Here is a 26,239-nt window from a genome sequence, read left to right as displayed (position 1 = left end):
CTCCCCTTTAACTCGCCTATCTGGCCACTACAAGGACAGATGGATCATGGAGAATGACAGCTGACTATTGAAAACTAAGTCAAGTAGTGACTCCAATCACAACTGCTGTACCAGATGGGGTGCCCTTACATGAGCATATTAACACATCTCCTGGTACATAGTATGCACCTATTAACCTACGAAATGACCTTTTCTTGGTTCTTGTCCATAGGACCACCAGAACCAATTTGCTTTCAGTTAACAAAGCCAGTAGTACACCTTACAGTTTTATCTCAAGGATATATTAAGTTTCAAGCTTCTAGTCATAACTTAGAAGGGATCTTGATCATCTATCTCTTCCACAAAAGCATTGTATTGATGACATTATACTAATTGAGCCACTTGAGTAGGAGGTAGCAACATTTTGGACTCATACCAGAGGATGAGAAATCCAACAATAAGTTCAATGGTCTTCTACCATAGTGAAATTTGTAGGAGTCCAATGGTGTGGGATATGGAGAGACATTCCTTCTAAGGTAAAGAATAAGTTATTATACCTGACATCTCCCCCCACCAAGAAAGAAGCACATTTAGTGATCTATTTGGAGTCTGGAGACAGCACATTCTTCACTTGGGTGTGTTACTACAGCCCATATACCAAGTAACTCAAAAAGCTGCTAGCTTTGTGTGGGACCTGGAACAGGAGAAGGCTCTTCAATGGGTCCATGCTACTATGCAATCTGCTCTACCTTTTGGACCATATGACCCAGAAGTCCCAATGGTACTTGAGGTGTCAGTGGCAGATAGGGATGCTGTTTGGTGGCTTTGGCAGTCCGCTATAGATGAATTATATAAGAAACCTTTGGGATCTTGAATCAAGGCCATCATCTACAGACAACTATTTTCCCTTTGAAAAATAGCCCTTCAGACTTAGAGGAGACTACACATTTGACAATGGTCCATAAAGTTACAATGCAACCTGAGCTGACCAACATGATCTGGGAGTATTTTCTGACTCATCAAGTCATAAAATAGGAAATGCACAGCAGCAATCTGTAATAGATTATACATATATATATATATATGTATATATATGTATGTGTGTGTATAATATATTACCAATATATATGCAATATATTAGCAAAATATATATTTTAGCAATTATATATATTATAGCTATTTATCTTATATATATATATGTATATATATATATATAGAGAGAGAGAGAGAGAGAGACAGACAGACAGACAGACAGACACACACACACACACACACACACACACACACACACACACAGTGATTGGGCTGAGCTGATCCTGAAAAAATACAAGCAAGTTATAGGAAGAAGTCGTACAAATGCCTATGGTCTCTACTTCCATTACACTGCTATCTGTGGCTAGGCACGTACCTACAGCCTAATGAGGTGTACCCTATGATTGGTTGACTGAGGAAGAGAAGACTATGGCCTGGTTTACTGATGATTCTACACATTATGCAGGCACCATCCAGAAGTAGACAGCTGCAGCATTACAACAAATTTCTGGGACAACCAGGAAAGACACCAGCAAGAGAAAAACTTCACTGTAAGGATAACTTTTGGCAGTACACGTGGTCATACATTTTGCTTGGAAGCAGAAGCTGCCAGATGTGATTCTTTACTGAGTCATAGGCTGTAGCTAATGAACTTGCTACATGGTCAGGGACTTGGAAAGCACATGATAGAAAAATTAGTGAGAAAGACATATGGGAAAGAAGAATGTGGATAGATCTCTCCAAATGGGCAAAGGATGTGAAGGTACATATAAAAGTGAATCAAAAACAAAAGAGGACCTCAGCAGAAGAAGAGTTTAGTAATCTAGTAGATAGAATGACCCCTTCTCTGGATAGTCAGCCTCTTTTCCCAGCCACCCCTGCTGCTATTGCTCAATGGACCCATGAACAAAATGCCCATGGTAGCAGAGATGTAAACTATTCATGGACTCAACAACATGGACTTTCCTCATCAAGGCTGACTGGGCTACAGTTACTGTTAAGTGCCAGACCTGTAAACAACAGAGACCAACACTGAGCCACAGATATAACTCAGGCACCATTATGGCACCTAAAGGTAACAAATATGACATTCCTGCACAGGGTGAACAGCCAGTGACCTTGTGGAATGTTGCCTACATTGGACCATTTACTCCATGGAAAGGGCAACACGTGTCCTCACTGGGCTTATTCTTTTCATGGATTTGCCTTTCCTGCATTTAATGTTTCTGCCAAAACCACCATCACTGGATTTACAGAATGCCTTAATCACCATCAAGATATTCCACACAGTATTGCTTCTGACCAGAAACTCACATCACAGCCAGAGAAATGAGAGTGGGCCCACAATCATGGAATTTACTAGTCTTACCCTGTTCCCCACCATCCTGAAGCATCTGGCCTGATAGGATGATGGAATAGCCTTCTGAAAACACAGTTACATCGCCAATTAGGTTGCAGCAGCATGGAGGGGTGGGGCAGGGTTCTTCAGAAGGCAGTGCATGTTTTGAATCAGTCTCTAATATATGGTGTGGTTTCTCCCATAGCCAAGATCCATAGATCCAAGAATCAAAGGGGTGGAAACTGGAATAGTTCCACTCACTGTTACCCCTAGTGATATTGTAGGGAAAGCATGGCTTCCTGTTATCATAACCTTAAGTTCTGCTGGCCTAGAAATTTTTGTTCCAGAACGAGAAGTGCTTCTGCCAGGAGATATAATATTTCATTGTCTTGAAAACTAACTTTCCTTTGGCCACTTTGGGCTTCTGATATCCTTAAGCCAACAAGCTAACAGTGTTAGGAGGATTGAACTAGATTACCATGGGGATATTGGATTGCTTCTCTACAATGGAGATAAGAAGGATCATGTCTGGAGTGCAGGAGATCCTTAAGGCATCTTTTGGTGCTACAATGGCCTATGATTAAAATCTAAGCAGTGTGTCAAAGGGCTCAGTCCCTTCAGGAATGAATGTATGGGTCACTCCTAGAAAGTGTCAAGACCTGCTCATGTACTTGTTAAGTGCAAAAGAAATACAGACTTGGTAGTAGAGGAAGGTAGTTTTAAATACCAACTAAGTCCACAGGAGCAGTTTGCAGACATGAAGGCTATTACTTATATAAGTGTTTCAGTTGTATTTTGTTAAGAATGTATTTGTATATAGACATTTGTGTTTTCTTTCCTCAATTTCTTTTTCATGTAGTATAGTACCAATTATAAGAATATCAGTGGTAAGCCGGGCATGGTGATGCACACCTTTAATCCCAGCACTTGGGAGGCGGAGGCAGGTGGATTTCTGAGTTCGAGGCCAGCTTGGTCTACAAAGTGAGTTCCAGGACAGCCAGGGCTATACAAAGAAACCCTGTCTTCAAAAAAATAAATAAATAAATAAATAAATAAATAAATAAAATAAAATAAATAAATGTATAATGTTCTTGCAATTGTATGAGGGATAGTTGTATTACAGTAGGTATAATTATGACCTGATTAAATATATAATGTGTTAGCAATTTTACATAGAATAGTTATAGAATTTGGGACATAATTATAACCTGGCTATTGTTTTCATTTAGAAATTAAGCATACCATAAGGAGATACGACTGTGCACTAAGTTGACAGGGGGTGGATGTGTGATGGCTAGTCTTGATTGTAAACCTGACTATATCTGGAATGAACTAAAAACCCAAATGGCTGGGCACACTTGTGAGGGATTTTGTTTTTCTTACTTAAATCATTTGAAGTGGGAAGACCCATTTTTAATACTGATCTTTTGATGTGGGAAAGATCCACCTTTAAGCTGAGCCACACCTGCAGGTGGCTACCTATAGAAAGGATATGGAAGAAGGAAGCTTCCCCTTTGCCTGCTTGGTCTCTCTGACAAGTCTATTCCTTCACATTAGAATCTACTTCTTCGCTATTCTGACAAGCACTGAAGAACAGGTCAGACATCCAGCCTTGTGGGCTACTGCACGAGTCCTGGATTCTTCTGTTGGCAGACAGTCATGGTTGGACTAGCTGGACCAGCCTGTAAGCTACTCTAGTAAACCCACTTTATACATATTCATTCTATAAGTTCTGCTCCTCTGGAGAACCCTGACTGATATGCTGACTAGCAGCAGTAACATCATCCATGACTTTGGAGAGCAGTCTGCCTGGGAACAGAAGTTGTCTGACATACAGCAGGTCTGCCGTGGATATAGACTAATGTGCCCTTCTAGCTCAGTTCTCAGTGAGTTTACAATGGAAAGAATGTTAATTTCCTCTGTACACCAAGACTAGTGTTAACAGAAAAAAAAATGCTCTCAAATGGTCCTCACACATGTTATATATTGAGCTAAGGTGTGCTTAGAGAAATCTGATTGTAGTTCTGATCTGGTTAAATAAACCATGATCTCCCCTGCCTTTTCTGTCAGGTGTAACCATTACATTCCTTATAGTTTTGCCCTCCAAAAATTTACCGTACAGTCATAAGACATTCTTCTTCTCCCTTGAAACCCATGTGAATGGAAAACTGACACTTTTAGAGCTACAGAAAACCCTTTATCATCAAAAGAGCAAATTAGAAATAAGGATTTCTTTAAAAGGTCAGATGTAATATATACTTTAGAAAATTAAGTAAGGACATTTTAGCAAAGTATCTTAAGCAAAATGACATGTAGGTCACCCTAGTGTGAACTTCCAATACAAGGAAGGTGGTCGTGGTGATATAAAGAGCTCTTCTGGCTTAAACAGTGTGCCAAATGTGGTCTTTGTTATCAGAATGCCTTTAACTTTAACCTGATTCAGATTCAGAAAACATCAAGGGCCCTAAGAGTTTACGGAAGTTGATTAGCATTTAATTCACAGTGAAATAAGTCCTATTTTTTTTACATGATATTTGTATTTTCTATTTAAGATGGAGTGTGTCATAAAAATAAGAGTGTGACGTTTGATTTGATTTTCCACATGAGTCTCCAAGTTAAGCTAGACTCTGTTGTCCTGATCTAAAAAGTAGGTGCTAGAACTGGTGATCACTACCTGTCACAATGATCAATACTCTTGACGACCTTCTCAATGAAACCCCAGGTGAATGCCTAGGAGGGCTGTGGCTCATGGGTAAGCCACCAGAGCCTGATTGTTATTCAGCTGACTCCAGCATCCTCCAGCCCATGTCCTTAAACCTGAATCTCTTACAAGATCATCTGGGGCTTTTGGAAACATTTCAAAACTGGAGCTCTGCTTTAGTGTCTGACACCAGGTCATTCAGAGGGAACGTCGAAGTGAAGGACACCATGAGAAGTTTGGTTTCCTGAGCCCATGTGACCAGAAGTGGGAGATAACATCAGATATATGGGACTCCTACAGCCCAAGCTTGTAAAAGTCTCTCTGGGAGGTGGGCAGCCGTGGAAGGATCACGTAAATCAAAGACCAGGCTGGAAATGAAGCCTGGGAGCTTCAGCAATTTGTCACTAAGTGATCATCAAAGCTGCCCGTGCATGCTTATTAGACAGAGGCCATCTGAGGAATTACAGGTGCAAGGAAGGATGTCTGTGATTAGCATAAGAAGACTAAAGCAGGAAAAAGTGTGCCGAACAAGTAGGAGAAAGAACAACATTCACAAAGGGACTTCATGCTGGGGCTCAGATGCTATTGTTTCTACTTTTTCAATATCAGAGAAGATACATGTTTTAGAGTACAGTACAGTGGGACTCTGTGTGCCTAAATAGAGGGTTCCATCCTTAGTTCCCTCCCCACTGAAATACAACTAAATATATAAGTTTACATATACCAAAACTGGGTATATAGAGAGAACAAGAGCCCAATAAGTTAATTGCTAACAGAAAATAACTATTTCTAATGGTCTATAATTTTGTGATTGTATCTTCCTATCATAATGGACAAAACTTAATAGTATTTGAGAACACTCATGTTCATATCGATTAATACATTGTAGTCATGAAAATATTTGTCTTATTAGGCAAATTAAGTATTATAACTTGGCTCAAAGAACTCATTTATCTAGTCAAGCTTATCTTAATAGCATGAATGTCCAGTTGTATATACTTAGCTTTAATAGCATACATAGTATCTTTAAGATCGCCACCCCAATCCCTAATTACCTGGCTTTATTATCCAGGTCTGACAATACTCCAGAGTGACAGTCATCATTGACTTTTCTGCAGTATTTGGTGCTTCTACATCAGCACTTCCTAAATTTGCTCTTCTTGCCTGAGATTCTAAGACAACATACATTCTTCGTGTTTCTCTTAATTCTGACAAGTCATTTCCCATTTTCAGTGACTCACTATGTAAATACGAGCATGCCTTGGGTCTGTCTTGCTGTTTTCTCACCCTTGAATCACCCTGGAGTTACACAGCATTCTGTGCCCTCGAGTATAATTTCTAGGTTAACTTCAAAGATGTATCTGAAGCTCTGAGTGACGCAGGAACTGCAACCCACCCCTAAGTAGGCAAGTCTCACTAACAGAATTCAGTCTCACATACGCCTAACATACGACCAGTAGCCACATTTCCCTACTCCTGCTAGCTCTTGTTCTAAATTTCTTTTTCAACTGGCCCTTTCCCCCTACTCAGGCTTATTTTAAAAGCTACCTGTGTGTCATTTCATACCAGCAGCAGCACATAATCAGAACCAACACAATGAACTCAAAGATTTGGAATAGATTCTTCCTAGAGGCTACAATCTGATGCCGTTTCAGAAAATCAGTAAGAACTGGTAGGTTTTAAAGAGAGTTGGTCTTCAATCCCAACTCTTTTCCCTCTACAGAAGATTAAAATTGCTGTTTAAAATATTCTTTCCTTATCTGAAATAAGACAATATACCCTAACTACGGAAACAGGATTTTAAAATAAGATAATGTTTACAAAATCATTAGCAATGTGTCTTACACCGGGTAAATGTTTACAAAGTTTGGGAGTTGGAGAATTTAGCTCAGGGATACAGTAGTCAGCGCTGGGTTCTTTCCCTGAAATTAGAAGAAAAGAAAAAGAAAAAAAAAAAAAAAACCAGCCCTAATTCTCACCCATCACAAGTCTTATTTTCTACTCTTTACTGGTGTCACTTTTATTTTTATTTTATTTTATTTACTTTTCAGTGTACTTCATGATATAAAAATTTTATATTGTGTATATTTTTATATGAGGTGATATAAATATGCCATGCTGTATCTAATTAGACACCTCTTTATGATTAGACTATTTTCAAACGTGGCGAGAGAAAATGTCAATGAAAGTGAAAAAATAGAGAAGTGGTGAGGAGCACTTAGTGTTCCTCTGGCATCCTGGAACTCAGGTCCCAGCACCTACATAGATAGGGAGGTTTACAACCACCTGCAGCTGCAGCTCCAGGAGACCCAACCCCCTCTTCTGACCTACACAGACACTTACACACACATGCTCTCACACACAAACATACACAGACACTTACACACACATGCTCTCACACACAAACATACACAGACACTTACACACACATGCTCTCACACACAAACATACACAGACACTTACACACACATGCTCTCACACACAAACATACACAGACACTTACACACACATGCTCTCACACACAAACATACACAGACATGCACACACATGCTCTCACACACAAACATACACAGACATGCACACACATGCTCTCACACACAAACATACACAGACATCACACACATGCTCTCACACACAAACATACACAGACATGCACACACATGCTCTCACACACAAACATACACAGACATCACACACATGCTCTCACACACAAACATACACAGACATGCACACACATGCTCTCACACACAAACATACACACAATTAGAAACTTGTCTTTTTTCAAAAATCCAATAAGCAGCATAACTTTCAGATGGTTGCCACATCTCAACAAATGTTCTTTAAATACTTTTATCACTTGTGTCTTACCCTGTGTCTCTTACCAAACCTCATTGTACTCCCTAGACTGTCCCTCACAAGGACTGCCTTAAATTGAGTACACTAGAGCCTCAAGTTTGTAGTAAAATTCCCATTGAAATACGGAATGGAGGCATGGCTCTGCCTGGACCCAGTTTCTGCTTTCCCACCGGCAGTGGCAAGCCGTAGACCTCTCTGGCTGACCTGGGTCTTGATTGGCCTTCCAAAGTCACTTAAACGTCTATCATTAGCTTTAGACGTCTATCTGACTTCTCATATGCAACAGATCCCATATTGAAATTAAGATCTTTCCAGTCATCCTAATTCCTCATATCACAAATTTCGAATTTTGGGTCAGCGATTTTCTTTTAGACAGTTGATCTGTAGTCCTGGCTGTCCAGGAACTCACTGAGAATTTAGCTTCATGTTCACTTCCATGGATAATAGAGATGGTCTATTTTGTCCAGTAATGTCTGTCTGTCTGGATTTTTTCTTTCTTTCTTTCTTTTTTATTCGTTTGTTTGTTTTTTTTTTTTTTTTTGAGATAGGGTTTCTCTGTGTAGCCTTGGCTGTCCTGGAACTTACTTTGTCGACTAGGTTGGCCTCGAACTCAGAAATACACCTGCCTCTGCCTCCCAAGTGCTTTGATTAAAGGCGTGCGTCACCACTCGAGACTAGGCTGGCCTCAAACTCAAGAGATCCGTCTGCCTCTGCTGCAGTTGTTCTTTTTGCCCTTTCTTTTATTCTTTTACAATTCATGATTTTCAAGTAATGAATCCAAATGACTCCAACTTTAAAACACAATGGCAATCCAACTACTCCTCTACCAATACTTTAGTCTGAGCCACAACTGCAACTGTCCCTTACCTTGGATCTAAGGACCTCCTACTCCTTTTACATACCACACATATTTCATGCCTTTACTCAAAATCTAGCAATGGCCTCATTTTGCTTGGGTTAAATTCAAATTCCAAGGTTCTGTGTGATCTATGGCGACTGCCCTTCTGACCTCATTTCAAACTACCCTGCTGCCAAGCAGGCTTCATGCCAGCATATTCATACTGTGCTAGTGCTCAAATGACCCAACCAAGCTCCTGCCTTATGACTGTTAGACTATTCCTTCTGCCCAGAATGAGCTTCTTGTGTCAGACACAGAACTCAAACTTCCATCCTCCTTCATACTTTTACAATGAATAAACACCCAAGCTGACTAAGTTGATAGGGCAAGAGGCTCCTCTCCAATTTTCTTTCTTTCTTTCCTTTCTTTCCTTCCTTCCTTCCTTCCTTTCTTTCTTTCTTTCTTTCTTTCTCTTTTTTCTTTTCTTTTTCTCTTTCTTTTTTCTGTCTGCCTTACTCTCTCTCCCCCTCCTCCCTCCCTTTTTAAAATATATTTTTAAGCCAGGTATGGTGGCATATGTCTTTAATCCTATAGCTCTAGAGACAGAGGCAGGTGTATATCCCTATGTTCCAAGCCAACCTTATTTGCATAAGCCCCCCCCCATCAGCTGGGGGCTCCACAGGGAGACTTAATTCTTAGTTCCCTACTCCAATTTACTTTTGTAGCAGAAGAAAATTGAAATGGTTATTTTCGATAAATGATAATCAGTATAAATGGATTTCCTAGGTACCATGGATTGGAGAGAATTTAGAGGTAAGATGAAATTATGGTAAACTCAATGAAATAAACACTTTGTTTGCTATATTCACAATATTTTGTACTAACACCAAAGAGGGTTGCTGGTGATCCAGCTCAGTGGGTAGTGTGTTTAGCATGAACAAATCCACTGGGCACTGCATAGAAGCTGGACATGGTAGTATTTATCTGCAATATAGCTCTCTGGGGTTGAGGCAGGATGGTCAGAAGTTCCAATTTGTCTTTTGTTATTTGTGAGTTTCAGTCCATCCTGGACCATAGTTGGGTCTCCTACATGATCACATATTCTCTCTCTTCCTACCTCCTTCATTCCGTCCTCCCTCCCCTGCATCCTTCCTATATAAACATACACACACACACACACACACACACACATTAAAAGCATGGCCTACAACACAGTAAAATACTATATAATCTGTTTATACTTTTATTTATTTATTTTGTATTTACTTTGCTTAAAAATGTTCACTTCCATGGTTAATAGAGATGGTCTATTTTGTCCAGTAATGTCTGTCTGTCTTTCTTTCTTTCTTTCTTTCTTTCTTTCTTTCTTTCTTTCTTTCTTTCTTTCTTGTTTGTTTTTTAGATAGGGTTTCTCTCTATAGCCCTGGCTATCCTGGAACTTACTTTGTGGACCAGGTTGGCCTCGAACTCAGAAATCCTCCTGCCTCTGCCTCCCAAGTGCTTTGATTAAAGGTGTGCTCCACCACCGCCATACCATTTAGGGCCTGGGCTGAACATTAAGATGATTTAGCTGAAGAATCAAGGAAGAAAAGTGATAAAATACAAGGCAGTGGGGGTGAGGTGGCTTACACTGCACTCAAAGGGATCGGCTGCAGGGCCAGCCATTTGCTGGACAGTAGCAACCTCCTACTGGTCACAAAACCTAGCCTAAAACTTCCAGTTTTGATTTTTCAGTTCTAGCACTAGAGGATGCATGGATGGATGGATGCTTTCACAAAAAAAATCATCTATACACAAGTAAATTTCATTTTGTGCATTTGTTTGCTCATTTATAATTTTTTCCTATGTATACGATTCTAAGATACCAACTTGATTCTTTGATGCCAACCTGAAAGGTAAATTTCTGGAATTGAATTTAAAAATTTCAATCTAAAAGATAGTCCAAACTGGCCCCAGGTGTGGGGCTGCGACCCTAGGAATGCCCTCTGCAGTCAGTCTACACTTCTTTCTTCTTGCAGAGATGATTTGTTTTCACAAATAAGCTTGAGCCCCTCTGAAGCCTCCTGATGCCTGCTTCCTAGTATGCAGTACCTGGCGCAGGCTTCCTTCACACACACACACACACACACACACACACACACACACACACACACATACACACACAAGTTAGTCTGAGCTGCCTACTTCTGTATAGGGTGGGAAAGCAAGCATCCAGCTTTGGGCCTCTTTGAATAAGCTAATGGGTGATTAGGACTTGGTATCTTGGATCAACAGAATTTGGCTAAATATCTGAATTTTTTTCAGAAAAGGAAAGGGCACTTAATTTGGCCTCAATTTGAACAGCCAGGACTACAATGCCAGTCCCCTCTTTACATTGTATTTGAGGTATCAGAGCACTCCAAAGTGAAAGAAAAATGACCTGTAACAATTCCTTTCTAGCCCTATTTTAAAATTAAGTTCTAAAACAACTATAAACAACATTGATAATTTCCCTTACTTCTATTTTGTATCGTTTAGAGATATTTACAATTGACTTTTAAAACATTTTTACATCTCTAAGAAAGTATTTTTAAGAGAGAGCTACAAATGGGTTCGGGCCAAATATATATATAATTTAGAGACCCCCCCTCCTTCATCCCCCAACCATAGCAGACCATAGGAGAAAAATTGGTCAAAGGCTGACAACTGCACTTTCATAGTTTTCCACAAGATGGCAGCATGCAACTGAGCAACTTCCGTTGGGGCGAGGGGTGTTTTCCCTTAAGCAGAACAATAGAAGGCCTCTCCCTCATTCTGAGAGCTGCCACCAGAGCATGGCTAACTCAATTCATAAATATATTTTCATGCATATTTCATTCTCGTAAACATGGTTCTTAATATATCCATCCCTACACTAGTTTGTAAATCTAGATCTTTTATCTTAATTTTCTTCTCTATAATGTAAGTTAAAATTCCTCTGATCAAATTACAAAGCTTAAATACTTTTCATGGATCTAGGATTGATCTTCTGCCTCAAGATACCCCCAATCCAGTCAAGTCTCTCTATGAATTCTTATGGATGAAGCTTAGTGGAGTGCTGAGGAATTTCACTCAGTAGTGGGCATCTGAATGATACAAAAGGAGTGTGTGTGTGTGTGTGTGTGTGTGTGTGTGTGTGTGTATGTGTGTGTGTGTGTATGTGTGTATGTGTGTGTGTGTGTATGGGTGTGTATGTGTGTATGTGTGTGTGTGTGTATGTGTGTGTGTGTATGTGTGTGTGTATGTGTGTGTGTGTGTGTGTGTGTATGTGTGTGTGTGTATGTGTGTGTGTATGTGTGTGTGTGTGTGTGTGTGTGTGTGTGTGTATGTGTATGTGTATGTGTGTGTGTGTGTGTGTGTGTGTGTGTGTGTGTGTGTTTCCCTGAAGGGGAAAATTGAGGGTAGTCTTCTCTTGACATTATTTCTTTGTTCACCATTACTAAACTCCACACTGAGTCCTAACACCTGACCAACTTTCAATATTGGTCATTAGAAGAAAAGAAACTGGTCTCCTTCATTTATATTCCTACCGAGGCACAGTAAACAGGAGAACATTGCAGTGGAAGGACTTAAATCACAATAATTATAAACCCTCAGGATTTGCTTACACCATTTGCAGTTTTATCTTGCTTTTCATGTTTTTCCCGGTCATAAGCCATTTTCTTCAGCAATTTCTTCATGGCTTTCCTTTCCTTCTTTTGATTCTCAATATTCTGTTTCCTCACTTGGATTACAATAAATTTAGGGATCTGTAAAAAAAGAGAAAAAAAGAAAAAAGAAAAAAGAAAACAAGAAACTTCAGCTGGAGGAAGAAAAATATACAGAACCTTTTAAAACAAAATACTTTAATCTTTTTTTCTTGCTTTTAATTTCAAGAGGATTAAAAGTTCTGTTTCTCCTGGCTAAGCCATTTAAATGTACCACTCATTAACTCTATGAAAAGAAATGAACCATGAACTCTCTTAGACCAGGAACAGGGCATCCACTTGGGGTAATTTACCACCCACTGTGGAAGGTTCCAAAAGAGACTTTGTGAAGTTCAAGGACATACTGGCCTCCCCACGCCATGGATGTCAACACAGGAGGAGATTCCCTGAGGAGACCTTTTGGAGGCCAGCACCTCCGCAGTCGTTCCTTAGCAACTACCTCTCTCCAGCTCCTATAAGCTAACCTACACGTCCCTTCCAACAAACCAGATGGCCTCTGCTGTCGGAGAATAAAGAAGTTTACCGATCAACAAAAGCCAAAAATTTGTCAGTGGTACTCCTAAAGACACACTATCCTTCTAAAGATAAGGAAAAACTTATTCTTAGAAATTCTATTAATAACCAAATGTTTTGGGTCATTAAAATGTAGCTGTAAAATAATGTTGTTCTTAAAAGAGAAAGACATGTTAACTGGGCATTACTTTAAATACCTTTAAATACCTGTGTCATTTGCCTTTTGATAGAATATAAGAAGCCTTGAGAATCTAGGGAGCATCATTTTATATTTTTTAAAAATATTGAGATTAGTAGAAGCTCACATTAAAGAATAAAATTGTTAATATAATTTGGCTTGGGATTTTTTTTTACTTCATTTTTCTAAATGTTTATAAGAAGGACTCTCTTTCTCTGAGATATATATATATATATGAATATAACTTTACCTGAAAAAGGAGACTGTAATCAACCAAATCTCTCATCAATACACATGTTGATTATCTGTCAAAGCTTAAGATCAACCTAAGAGTAAGGCAGGAAGCCGAGTTCAAGACCGAGCTCCGCCATCAGGATGCAGGATGAATGCTTATGGCCCCTTAAATAACAGGTCTCTGGATAATACGGTAATGAGGAGAAGCAAAGACAGTGTGAATGCTTTCAAACATGACAGCCTGAATCCCAGGCCAAGGGGAAGTGGCTGGCAGAATTATGGAAGAAAGGCTGTGTGCAAGGCACTCTTTCTTGACCTAATTTTATGATTTTAAACTAGAAATTCACAAGGCCTTCCTCACCTCTGTACTCACAATTGTACGTGTGGTGTATTTTTAAACCATTAAGACAAAAGAGCATATTGGTTTTTAATGTCACCTTCACAAAGTTATTTTCATGATTACTTTGAACAATTATACTAGGAAATTACATGACCATTATTGTGATTTTAAAACAAATACCACATTTTTTTTTTATAGGAAGCACCTAATTCTAAAGTGTTGTGCATATACAATTGCATGTGTGTGTGTGTGTGTCTGTGTGTGTGTGTCTGTGTGTCTTAGGAAAGGAATGTTGGAAGAAGAGGAAGAGATCTTAAAATTGGTGAGAAAGAGGGTTATGGAAAACATATAATAAAAAGACATAAAGAGAGTACCACCTGGAGGGGAGGAAGAGAACTTGCCAGAAGGAATGCAGGCAGTAAGGGAAAAAAAGTCTAACGGCACATATGCATTAAGCTGTCACTATGACACCCAATACTTTGTACACTGATGTAAAAAATTAAGTTAAAAACATTACTTACTGTCCATAGAATTTTCTGGTACCTAATCAATAAGTGCATGACATTTGCTGTCCCAGCTGCCATTTCAAATTCTCGCTGTTCACTGGACTTCAAGCCCAGCGTGTGGCACATGAAGAGATTTGGGGCCATGACCATTGCTACATTCCCAGCTGTCATCTTGTTCTTCTCTTTGTTATCTATGACTCTTTGGAGAAATTCAAGCAAGGCCTAAAACAAAGATGACCAAGAGTTCTGTCATACATGGAGCTAAGAGATTAAGATGCTGTATCATAAAGGATTTTTAAGTCACTTAAAATTGAGCACATTTAACTCTAAAAGGCCTTCTGAAAAAGTCATATGGAAACCACCTATTATATAAGCTTCTTAAAATATATTCCTGACATACAGAGTTTAAATGGAATTACCTGGAAGGGGACAGTGCCCCTACTAAACACCACAGGCTACCAAACGAGAAGCCCAGGGCCTGGAATGAGCTACCTCTTTGGCCAACGGTTATTTCCTTTGTTCTTGGTCTTCGGGATTTTACAGTATGAAAGCTCTGCTGAAGACACCACATACTTGAGAAATCACACATGGTGTCACTTGAGACACCACACATGGAGACATCAAGATAGTAGTGACCTCAAAGCTTCATCCCCACCTGCTAGATTTCATGGTGCTGGAAGGTGCTATATGTGCGACTAGAAAAGAAAGGTATGAACCTTGTCAATCTTATTCAGCTATGAACTCTGTGAACTACAATGATGACTAGCCTGGCCAGATGTGCCCACTGGAGTCGTTAGTGGCACAAATGCCATGGCAGTAACTAACCGCTTTCTGATTAGATTAAGGCCTAGTCACAAGAAGGAAGCTATACTTGTCCCCATTATCTGGGCCAACACCCTGTGCCTACACAGATCATAGACCCCAGTGAAGAACCTTCTACTATTATTATGCTAAATAAAAAACATTAATCCAACTCTTTATGACTTACTGCTATTTCCGTAGACTAGCACCACTCTTAAGCCTCATCAGAAAAGCTCATTCTTGAGATTAGCAATTAAAACAGAGACCTATAACTGGCTAAGTTGTGCAGCATAGGAGACTACAGAATGCTGAGCCCTAAACTGTGTATCTATATCACAGGCCTTCCCCTCAAGGCTGAGGGACAGAGAGACTGTAAAAGCCAGGTGACAGGTGACTACAATAACATAGTGTCTACCAGCCCCAGCAATAGAGCTGCACATATGAACTCAGTCCTTGTGACACAGTGAGTGAGACCTCAACAAGCACAAGCCAGTCAAGCCTCCCTCGTGGAGGGAGAAGAGGAGGACAATGTCACATGCTTAACAAAGCAGCAACTGGCATTTGATAGCTCCTGAGAGGAGATCCAAAACTGACCCCGTGCCAGGAGTACTTGGGCTATACAAACCAGATTCAGTTGGGAAAAAGGACATGGCATTGGGTGGGTAGGGAGATGAAGGTGGATCTGGGAGGAGCTGAGGAATTGAAATTTAAAAAAATACATAGAAAATGTATGGAATTATAAAAGTATTAATGAAATAGTTAATTATCTTAATTATCAAAGAATCAAAGAGAAACAAGAGAATAATCAAGGTGTTGTTTAAAATAAAAATAGTAAGGAGAGAACAATTGTACAGGGCGTCTGACTTGTGTTATACCTTATAAGGTAAGAAGACTTGCCTTCAAGCCTGTTGACCTGGCAGCCATCAGAACCCACATGAAGAAGGAGACAATAAACTCATAGAAGCTGTTGTGTAAACTTCACATATTGCCAACACAAAGCACCCACGCATATGAATACATAAATAAATGCGAAAATTGAAAAGTAAGCTGGAAGGGCTAAGGAGGGCTTAGATGGTAACATGATGGCTATGCAAGCATGCAGACCCCAGTGAGGTTTCAGAACCCATGGGAAAAGTTGGGTTAGTCAGTGTGTTTGAGGGGGACAGAAAGAGGCTTACTCACCAACCTGCCTAGCTTAATCCAGTGTTCTTTAGCCATCAGTGAGGGGCCATCTCTCAAAAAACAAGGTAGTCAGCTCCTTAGAATGACACACAAGATTGACCTCTGGCCTACACAAGCACTCACACATACACACACAGAGACTGGGGCTCATGCATGCACACAAGTGCTTGCCCTGTGCACACCAGTTATGCCTAACTACAATCCTCTATCTATATCCAACAGACTGCCCGCAAAGCTCCTCAGACAAAGCGCAACTTAGTGTATCCTGCTCAAGAAACCATGGCACTGGGCAGTAAGGCAGAGAGTGTGTCTGACATGGCAAACAGGACCTTTGAGCCTATAGAAGATGCAGAGCACTGAAAAATAGTTTCAAATATCATCTAACCATTCCCATGTTTCAGAAAGGGGTAATTAGTTCAACTCAAGGAAGGAGGGGGGAGGAAAGGAAGTAAGGAAGGAGGGAGGGAGGGACAGGGAGGGAAAGAGAGAGAAGGAAAAAGGAGAGGAGAAGGGGTAGGGAGAGAGGGAGGAGGGTAAAGAAAGGGAAGGAAATGAAAATAATGGAAAAAGAAAGAAGAGAGCATTCCCAAGCAAGTGTCCTCTGGCTCAGTTTCATTCGCAGTAGGGGACTCCAGCGCCTGCTGGCACAATACCTAAACAAAATGAGCTTTGTGATTGGGAAGAAAAAAAAAAAAAAAAAACAGAGGTTTTTACAAACTGAAGGACTGGATGAAATGGAATTCTGTGGACTAGTTAGACCTCGATCAGCATCGAGTTCTTACTTCCATGTCCTCCATACTCTCCTAGCTGTCAGCCTCCACAGCCACCAGCCGCTGAGTCACCCTTCTCTGCCAAGGCGGAAGGTTCTCTTTGCCTTTTCTTTTGAATTGATTTTCTGGAGAGTAACATTAGCTGCACATGCGTTGCGGTTCTCAGTGATTGCAGCAGTCTACTAGGTACGTGTTAGAGATCATCATTTTGATACTTACAAGACGGGGGCACTATGGCCAGCCCAGGGTGCACATGAGAAAATTCTCTGTTTAAAAAAAAATATTACTAAAGGGTACATGAACAGGAAAAGCTGCAGGAGGAATTTAATTACAGGCCAGTGTGGCTTTTGTTTCTGAACTCTTAACTAGGCACACAACCACACGTTGATAGCTAGCCTAAATAGGCCATACCAACATGGAAGGGGTGAAGCCAGATAATACTGCCCTTTTTACAAGATTTCAGGTCAGACACAAAAATAACAAACAATAAAACAAACAAAACAAAACAAAAAGGGAAAAATCAAAGACTAGATTTTAGTGCTAAGAGGGTGACCTGCGTGCGTCAGGTTTAGCTGCAGTATAGACCTCAGACATTTGAATAAGCTAAAGGCAGAGGCTTAAGACCTAACAGCAAAATTTATGTGTCTAATATCTGCTATAGTGCTTGGAAAGCTAAACTGTGATCCAAGCACCGTGTTGTATTGAAGCAACATGTTCACAAATGAGGACAAAAGATTAATTGAAGTTTAGGAAAAAAATATTTAATTCTGTACCACAGAGACTAGAATGGTTTCTCAGGGACCAAGTGTATCTCTTTCTTTATGAGCATAAATTACAAAGATTAGATAATTATTTTAATTGTGGTGTGCATATGCAATAAGATTGGTCAAAATATTACTAGAGGAATGCTGGAGAGAGGGAGGGGGAGAGAGGGAGGGGGAGGAAAGAGAAGGTTGGGTAGTTAGTAAGATGTTGGCTCAGCCATTCAAATAGTGAGTGTGGTTGCATCTATACTGAGCAATGCAGGGTTTTAAGCAGCTATAAACAACACTGAGATCTGGGTGCAAGGTCTGACTCCCTGTAAACCTACGCTTGAGGCCCACGACCAAGGACAGTAGCTACTCCTTAGCTGTAAGTGCTTAATGGTTTTTGTTCTCAATACCTCCTTAGAAATTTGTTCCTGTGTAAAATAGGAACACTGTTTTTCTAGTCTTCAAGGAGTGTGGCAACATATATAATCAAGTCTTAACATGAAATAAAATCAATGTCAGAAGGAGGAGGCAGAGAGATGGCGAGGCAGCTAAGAAATGTGTTCTTACAGAGGGCCCAGAGTTAAGAGTCCCAGCACCTGTGTGGGATTGCTCACAGAAACTTGTAACTCGAGCCCTCTTCTGGACTCTGCAGGTACTCATACTATGCCCCCTCATAAATAAATAAAATTAAAACCTTTGACAGGGGCTGGGGAGGCTGGGCAGGGGGCTCTGTGTTTCAGAGCAGTACCTCTTCTTGCAAACCTAAGTTCAGTTCCTAGTACCCCTGTTGAAAGCTCATAGCTGCCTGGACCTCTGGCTCTGACACTCTGTTCTGCATTCCAAAAGTACGACATATGTGCACCTATGCATACACATGTGTGTGACACACACACACACTTTAAAAATAAAAATTAATTAAAAAAAACCCTTAAAACTATGCAATGTTTAACTACGGGTAACTAGATTAATATAGGCCCTTTCTTGATACACAGAAATAAGTCTTCCCTATTTTTCCAAGTCAAAGATAGGTACAGCTTATTAAACCAATGAGTGGTAACCCAAGAGAAAAGCAATGTTGGAGTAGTTTTGCCAACGGCTTCTATTATTGTCCATCTGCACTGCCCTGACCTAACCCCTCAGCTTTACCCTGGGCTTGTTTTCACACCTAGCACCTGGGGTTCTCCTCTTCCAGATGACAACCTAAGGACTGGGGCAAGGAACTGACAAGGAGAAGGCGCTTACAGTAAGCTTCCCCAAGTTACACCTCAATGGAGTTTCTCTTCTCCGTTTTGGATAGAATTCATGGCTTGTAAACGTACAGTTTGGCTTGTACTTTAATCATGCTTCTATTAATAGACTTGTTTGAAAGTCTCATCAAAGCCAATTACATAAGTAAAATTGCTTGACTATATCTCAGAATTTCACCAAACAGCATGTTCACCTTTAATCATAAACTTACCCTTTCCCCAAAATCACACAAAAATATTTAGCTATCCACATATGTACATCCATATAGAAGCAGAAAAATAAAAGAATATTCCTAGACTTGGAAGTCCAATCCGAAGAAAGGCTCTAGAGCCACCTTGCTCACTAGCAACCACAATGGAATGTCCTTCCTCTAATTGGTCTTAAGAGGTATAAGTCTACTTGAACCAATGGATCTTTCAGGTTCCCTTACAGAGCTCATTCTCATGGGCTTGTCATTGAAGCATGCACTTCACATGTGAGAAAAGGATATTCCTCCCCTTTCTGTGTTGGAGACTCACTGTGCCAAAAACGTGGTCAGCCCAACTTTATCCTAGACCACTCTTAGCTACAGTCTGCACACTCCTACACAGCGGTTTCATTCCTAGCAGATTTGAAATAAATTGCTCCAGGGTTGGCCTAATTCAAAACCAAACCCAAAGCTGCCTCCTGAAATTTTACTGACAATCTGAAGTAGGAATTTGCCTCTGAGTGAAGGAGCAAGCCTTTGGAAGTTCTCCTGTGGTGGGCATTCTATGTTTTCAGCTGTGGTCACCAAGACCCTCATCAAGGGAAGTTGAAGAAGAAGGACTCCATCTTGTAGCTGTCAAGAACTGTCACTCAAGCCACAGTGCTAAGTTTCTTGTTTTTCTCTTTGGAGACAGGAGATCATGTTTTCTGGGCTAACCTCAAACTTGCTATGTAGCTAAGGTTGACCTTACAGCTTGGCACAGCTATTGAGTGCTATTGAGTACAGAGATCATAGACATGTGAGCTTGGTGTATGAAGGACCCTGTATACACTTGCTGTATAAGGCTATTATATGCTAAGTAAGCACTCTATTGACCATGCCACATCCCCACCCGTTGAGGAATTTTAACGAGTTGCAGTGAAAAAAGTTCCAAGACTTAACTGCTGGGTTTGTTTCCTTAAAATAAAATTTGTTCATGTGAGAGTTCATTTTAGACAGAAAGAAATGTGGAAGATAAAAAGGCAAAGTTAACACACACACACACACACACACACACACAAAATACCACATCCCACCATGCAAGCACAGTCAACGTAGTTACAAAACCAGGTCAACATTGCTTCTGAACTTTTAACTTTTTTTTTTTTTTTTTTTTTTTTAGTTTATAATTAACCCCTTATCACTACATGATAAACCTTTGCTTTACATCCAAACGCTGACACCATTGCATATACTAGCAAGATTTTATCGAAAGGACCCAGATGTAGCTGTCTCTTGTGAGACTATGCCAGGGCCTAGCAAACACAGAAGTGGATGCTCACAGTCAGCTAATGGATGGATCACAGGGCTCCCAATGGAGGAGCTAGAGAAAGTACCCAAGGAGCTAAAGGGATCTTCAACCCTATAGGTGGAACAACATTATGAACTAACCAGTACCCCTGAGCTCTTGACTCTAGCTGCATATGTATCAAAAGATGGCCTAGTCGGCCATCACTGGAAAGAGAGGCCCATTGGACACTCAGACTTTGTGTGCCCCGGTACAGGGGAACGCCAGGGCCAAAGGGGGGGAGTGGGTGGGTAGGGGAGTGGGGGTGGGTGGGTAAGGGGGACTTTTGGTATAGCATTGGAAATGTAAATGAGCTAAATACCTAATAAAAAATGGAAAAAAAAAAAAAAAAAAAAAAACCTTTGCTTTAATTCTGCGGTCAGGGCCTTACTATGTATATGTGCCAAAGCTATCCTCAAACTTGCTACCTTCGTTTCTTAGCTTCCTGTGTGCTGGGATTAAAAAAAAAAAATCACAAATGCTGAAAAACAAAATAACCTGGGTGCTGGAGAGATAGCTAAGTGGCAAAAAAAAAAAAAAAAAAGCACTTCTTGTTGCAGGGGACCAACATTCCATTCCCAGTGTCCACATGGGAAGTCTCAAGAGCACATATCCCTCCCAGTCCAAGAGATTTTATGCCTTCTTCTGGATACATGGGCACCTACACATACACAGAAGCAGACAAACAGACAAACAGACAGACACACGCACACATGAGCGTGCATGCATGCACACACACAAATAAACCCTCTTAAAATGCTCAGAAACACAGATAGAACTAGCAACCTAGCAAAGTAACTCAGAGTGAAAGGCTACCTCTCAGGGTCTGCCCTTAAAAACACGCTTTTCCATTTCAGGTGAACATTGTTGTTTCCAAAATAAGCACTGTATTGGTTTTCAACAAATAAATGAAAAATTGCTATGCATAGTTCAAAGGGATATTTAGTGTAAATTAAGCAGCTGACCTTCAGTGTGTCTCTGTTTGCGTCAGGTAGAAGAATGACAAGGAGGTTCAAAGCCTGCAACTGTTCCTTTCTGGTTGGAAGATCTGCAGATAGATCAAAGAAATATGGAAACTTTAGGGAGTACTTTCCTTTCTTTTTTTCCATTTTTAAAGAGGAAAAAAAAAAGTTATTTGGTGTAAACACTCCAGTGAAATGCCAGACACGAAGACTGAGCAGCCAGCCTCACCAGGAGCGTTTGCTGGAGATCAGAGCGAGCAGCTGCTCAGAGCACCCTCAGTCCTAGGATGCTAGCTTCCAACTGTGATTCCATGACGAGCAGCCTTATGTTTGCAGACACACAGCAGTGATTTGGAAATAATTCTAACTTCCATGTGGTAATTACTCTCTGATGGAAACAGAGAGAAGATCAGACTGCCCACGAGTTGCTACCCACGGGGGCTTCCTGAGCACTGGGGGTCGTTTCTTCTAAACGTCAAGGGAACAAAACACAAGAGGAGAGTCTATCCATTCTGATACACATAGGCAAAACAGGGCATGGGACATAGTAGGTGCTCAATAAATGCTTATGGGATGAATGAGAAACCAAACAGCAAGTGAAACATCCAGGAAGTATACGCCATTATCTTCGGTACCTAATATCCAGAGAAATTAAAATCTCATCAGGATCACTTTGTCAGCAAGCAACAATTTGGTCCATATCCAGGAAATACATTAAAAATTAATGGAGTTTAATCATTAAAAAAGGGTTTTTGTTTTTGTTTTTTGGGGTTGTTTTTTTTTTGGATTTTTGTTTTGGTGTTAAAAAGAAATTAAATACTTTAAATAGCAGTGTTCTTATCTTCTTTAGATATTTTGAGGGGAAAAGTTATGATATAAGATAATTTAGACACTCACCCCAAAATTGCACACCTAAAAAATAGTATGTGATAGTGCTAGTGGGCACTATATCTCTCTGCCATTATTAATAACAACCTCATCTACTCACCAAGTGTTCTGGTTTGGAAGTTAAAGATAAGATTACTTGAACATCATTAGAGTACCCTTTCCTGTCCTGGTGGCCCCTAGGAATAAATGAGAAAACCATAGCACTATATAAACCTTGAAAGATCTTCGTATTTCCTCCCTGGAAAGGTATCAAGACAGATTACTTATTTTAATTTGGAGTTTTCCAGGACCAGAAATTGGACGAACACCAGAATTTTGCAGCCCTCTACCAATGAAGCAACAAAGCACTAGGGTCCCTACAATGAAGCAACAAAGCACTAGGGTCCCATCCTCCTACACAGCTACAGATTTACGTTTTCAGGAAATGGCCGTAGATACTATATCTCTTTGTGTTTTTATAGTAAGTGCTAATCCACAGTTTCTCCACTCTGTGTTCCTTTCAACACTTGGCAAGAAAACCACAACAGAGATCTATGTGACTCATGCTATTAAGAGAGAAACTCAAAGTTTCCAGGTCTTAACACTAGATGCATTGTGTTTTTAAAGGCCATGCAACTTATCTGCACCTGAAGAGAATATTCAGTTATGTTTACTTAGACATTATATGAATGAAAGGAAAGTGGTATGTAGCATCTGACAACTCTTGACATCCGTGAATCAACTTATCTAAGGAAACACGTCTGGTAGTGCGGTGCCTTATGATGACAGTTGTCACTGAGACAATTAACGTGGGTGGAACTCACCCCCAGGCTACTTCCAGGTAGAAAACACTTACTCTGGACAGCTTGGAAGGCTTTGAGATACTCCATGCTCAGCAGTGGCTGGGGCAATTCTCTCAGAAAGAGCTTCAGCAGGCTGGCCGCATCGTGCTGTTTGACACTTTCCCAATTGAAAGTCCCCTCGTAAAATTTCGCTTCTAGTTCTTGGCAAAGATTCTAAATGGCACAAGGGGAGACAGAAATTAGCAGTAAGTACGTTTGTTCCCTATTGAGAGTGTGATCTGTTTTTCATCTTATAAGATTTCTAATCTATAAAGAAATATCTGAATAGCAAAAGTCAATGTGTTTCTGTTACACAGAAAAATATCGTTCCCAACTTTGATTGTCCTTTAAGTGAAGAAATTATACCCAAGGTTAAGAAAAGAGTTTAAACATTTTCACACACTTTAATTAGCAAAGATTTAATTAAAAGATCAGTTAAAATCACTTTCTACTCGGCATGTAACCTAAACACTACCATTAGTTATTTAAAAAAAAAAATTACAATTCAAGACAATGTTTTTAAAGCTATTTAGAGGCATATTACATAGCAAAATGAACAAATCCAAATCTTACACAGATGTTACCTCAATTTTGTTACCTTTGAGAAATGTAAAGCCAAATCCTGTAGATAAGGAGTCATAGAAATATGGAAAGATACTTGCCTTCACTGTCCCACCATTCTGCTGTCAGCCCAAGTTAATTTAGTGAGTCCATGCAGAACGTGGAAGCTGAGGCCCCTCACTTCAAGCACTCTATGAGACGTGCCAAGCCATCTACTACTGCTACTAAATCAACTTAGTGTGTGAGGACTATTTTTCAAGATTCATTTTTAACGTGGCATAAGACTTATTGTGTCAAAAATGTTTCCAAGTGTCTATTACTGGAGCCACTTTCTCAAAGGACAGGTTGTGGGTTTTGTTTCTTTTGTTTCACTGGGGATGGATCCCTATACCTCTGTGTGCTAGGAAAGGGTTCCAGTATCGAGCTACAGCCTCTGTTATACAGTAACATACTGAGGCTCATCCTCTCCTGATAGAGTAACCTTACCACATTTTCTCCGAACCAAATCCTAGCCAATTTTTTTGCCTAATTGTTTTTGTAGTTGGTGAGAAGCATGGCTGATACCTCAGAAACTGGGGGGTGGAGTCAAAGAGCAGTGAGGGAGGAAAGAGAAAGGAGCAGGGAAGGAGAAAAGAAGGAGAGAGAAGAAACGAAGAGGGAAATTAACGCTAAATGGGGGAAAGAGGCAAGAAGGGGTACAGAAGGTTCAGTGGAGTAGGGAGACCAACCATTAGCAGCACATCATCTGTAAATAAATCCTTTACAAGGGGCTGGCTGCGCCACGATCTGGCCTATGACAACAGGCCGGGTGGACCAGTTGACACAGTTGAATCCACTTAACTGCCCTTCTTAGAAATTACCCAAAGCTGTTCCTTCTGTCAAAGCCGCCAACTGCGCGGCTCCTGTCAAGAGCCTTCCTCTGCTCCCACCTGGAGTGTTCTGTTCCCTCTCCTTTTAAAATCCAAACTCCGTTGCTATTACTCATCCTGACTCTGTCTCACCCAGCTCCCTACTACCTTCTGAGTCACGATGTTCTCGTTCTCAAGGGATTATAATAGGTGACGTGGGGATCTGGAAAAATACAAACTTATAGAAACCAGAAGGAGTGTGTAGAGAAATGATAACGTGGAAGTTCGGACATTTTATTATTTTATTTTATCGCCTCTGCTAACAAGAATAAGGATGGGGAGGCTAAGTTGGCCTTTAAAATTCACAAGCAAAATTAAGCAACAAAATTGCACATTAACAGAACTGAAGCATTTTAGTCACCTTGATTCTCATGGCTGCTCCTGGTATCCGTAGGAGGCCCTCGGTTTCCAGACTGCCTTCTTCAATTCGAGAAATCAGCTGCAGATAAGCCAAGAAACATTTTGATCTTAGTCTTTGTTAACAGGTACAGCTCAACATCGGTTCCCCCATTGCAAGAAGTGAAAGCTGATTCTGATGGCATGCAAATCGGATTTGATGAGATTCTGAGTGCTATGGGACCGGCATCTTCAAAACTATACATACAAAAACCTGAGTTGAAATTTGAAAAGGTTTGTCTTTTTCTCTTTTGTAAAAGGAATGTATAATTTCACACAACAGCTGGGACTCTCCACAGGATCAGAGAAAAGATGTTCACTGTGTAAAAGCAACTCAGAACACTATTTTGCTTCTCCAGCAACATGCATTGTGCAATCAAATAAATGCCATGCAATTCCAGTATTTGCACATTTATATACTGTACTTAATTTGTTTCAGGAAACAATATTTTTATATGAAAAAAAAACTGTTGCTAATATTCGTTTTAAGATTCTGGTGGCAAACTTAAAAAAAATGCTTTCAAGCAGCGCTTCTAAGTAATACTAACACTCAAGGAATGGGCACAAATCTAGCTCAAGGACACCACTAAAATAAATTAAAATGAAAATGTAGTAGCCATGGGGCTGGAGAAATGGCTCAGAGGTTATGTACTGCTCTTTCAGAGGACTCAAGTTCAGATCTTGGCTCCTGTTTAGGTGGCTCACAATTGCCTGTAACTCCAGGTGGGGTGGGGGTGGGGGGAATCAGCAGGACCTCTTTGTTCTTTGTGGACATCTGCATTCACATGCAAGTACCCACATGCAAAGGCACATAATTTTAAAACTGAGTAAATATTAAAAACTATATAAAATCAGTCAAATAGGCAATATTACAGAGGTAAATTGTTAAAAAGCGGTGAAGAAACTAAGAATGGTGTGTCCCGTCAGGAAGCTTCCAGTTGCAAAACCTGGGTCGCTCATCCCTTGGGCAGTACAGGGTGGAGCTTACAGAGACAGAGCATCCTCTAGGATGCATAGGAAAATCAGGTTCCACCGCCTCCTCATAAGTACAAGGTAGACACTAAGTGCTTCTGTCCTGTAGCCCATCCCCCTTCTTAAAAGTCTTCTGCTTTACAAAACCCAGACATGGCTTCCCTGCATCTCCAATCTTAGTTAAATGTTCTCTGTGCAACTTGGGGCATGAAATCCCCCAGGG

General features: G+C 40.4%; 1 protein-coding gene across 3 annotated transcripts in view; it reads right to left on the bottom strand.

The window, feature by feature from the left end:
• Positions 1-26,239, bottom strand: part of Arhgap18 (Rho GTPase activating protein 18) — a 146,241-nt gene that overhangs the window by 16,405 nt on the left and 103,597 nt on the right. For all 3 annotated transcript variants that reach the window (XR_001779622.2, XM_006512885.4, NM_176837.2), the window contains 5 exons: positions 25,010-25,087; positions 23,194-23,353; positions 21,474-21,556; positions 14,257-14,463; positions 12,372-12,512 (listed from right to left, as the gene is read on the bottom strand). Coding sequence is in view for 2 of the 3 variants with exons in the window: in XM_006512885.4 (XP_006512948.1) it covers positions 12,372-12,512; positions 14,257-14,463; positions 21,474-21,556; positions 23,194-23,353; positions 25,010-25,087 (669 nt within the window). In the remaining variant the exon portion in view is untranslated. The remainder of the gene's footprint in view (positions 1-12,371; positions 12,513-14,256; positions 14,464-21,473; positions 21,557-23,193; positions 23,354-25,009; positions 25,088-26,239) is intronic.

Source organism: Mus musculus, chromosome 10 (genome assembly GCF_000001635.26).
Source record: "Mus musculus strain C57BL/6J chromosome 10, GRCm38.p6 C57BL/6J".
Classification (NCBI taxonomy): Eukaryota; Metazoa; Chordata; class Mammalia; order Rodentia; family Muridae; genus Mus; species Mus musculus.
This window is presented reverse-complemented; position numbering and strand designations above follow the sequence as displayed.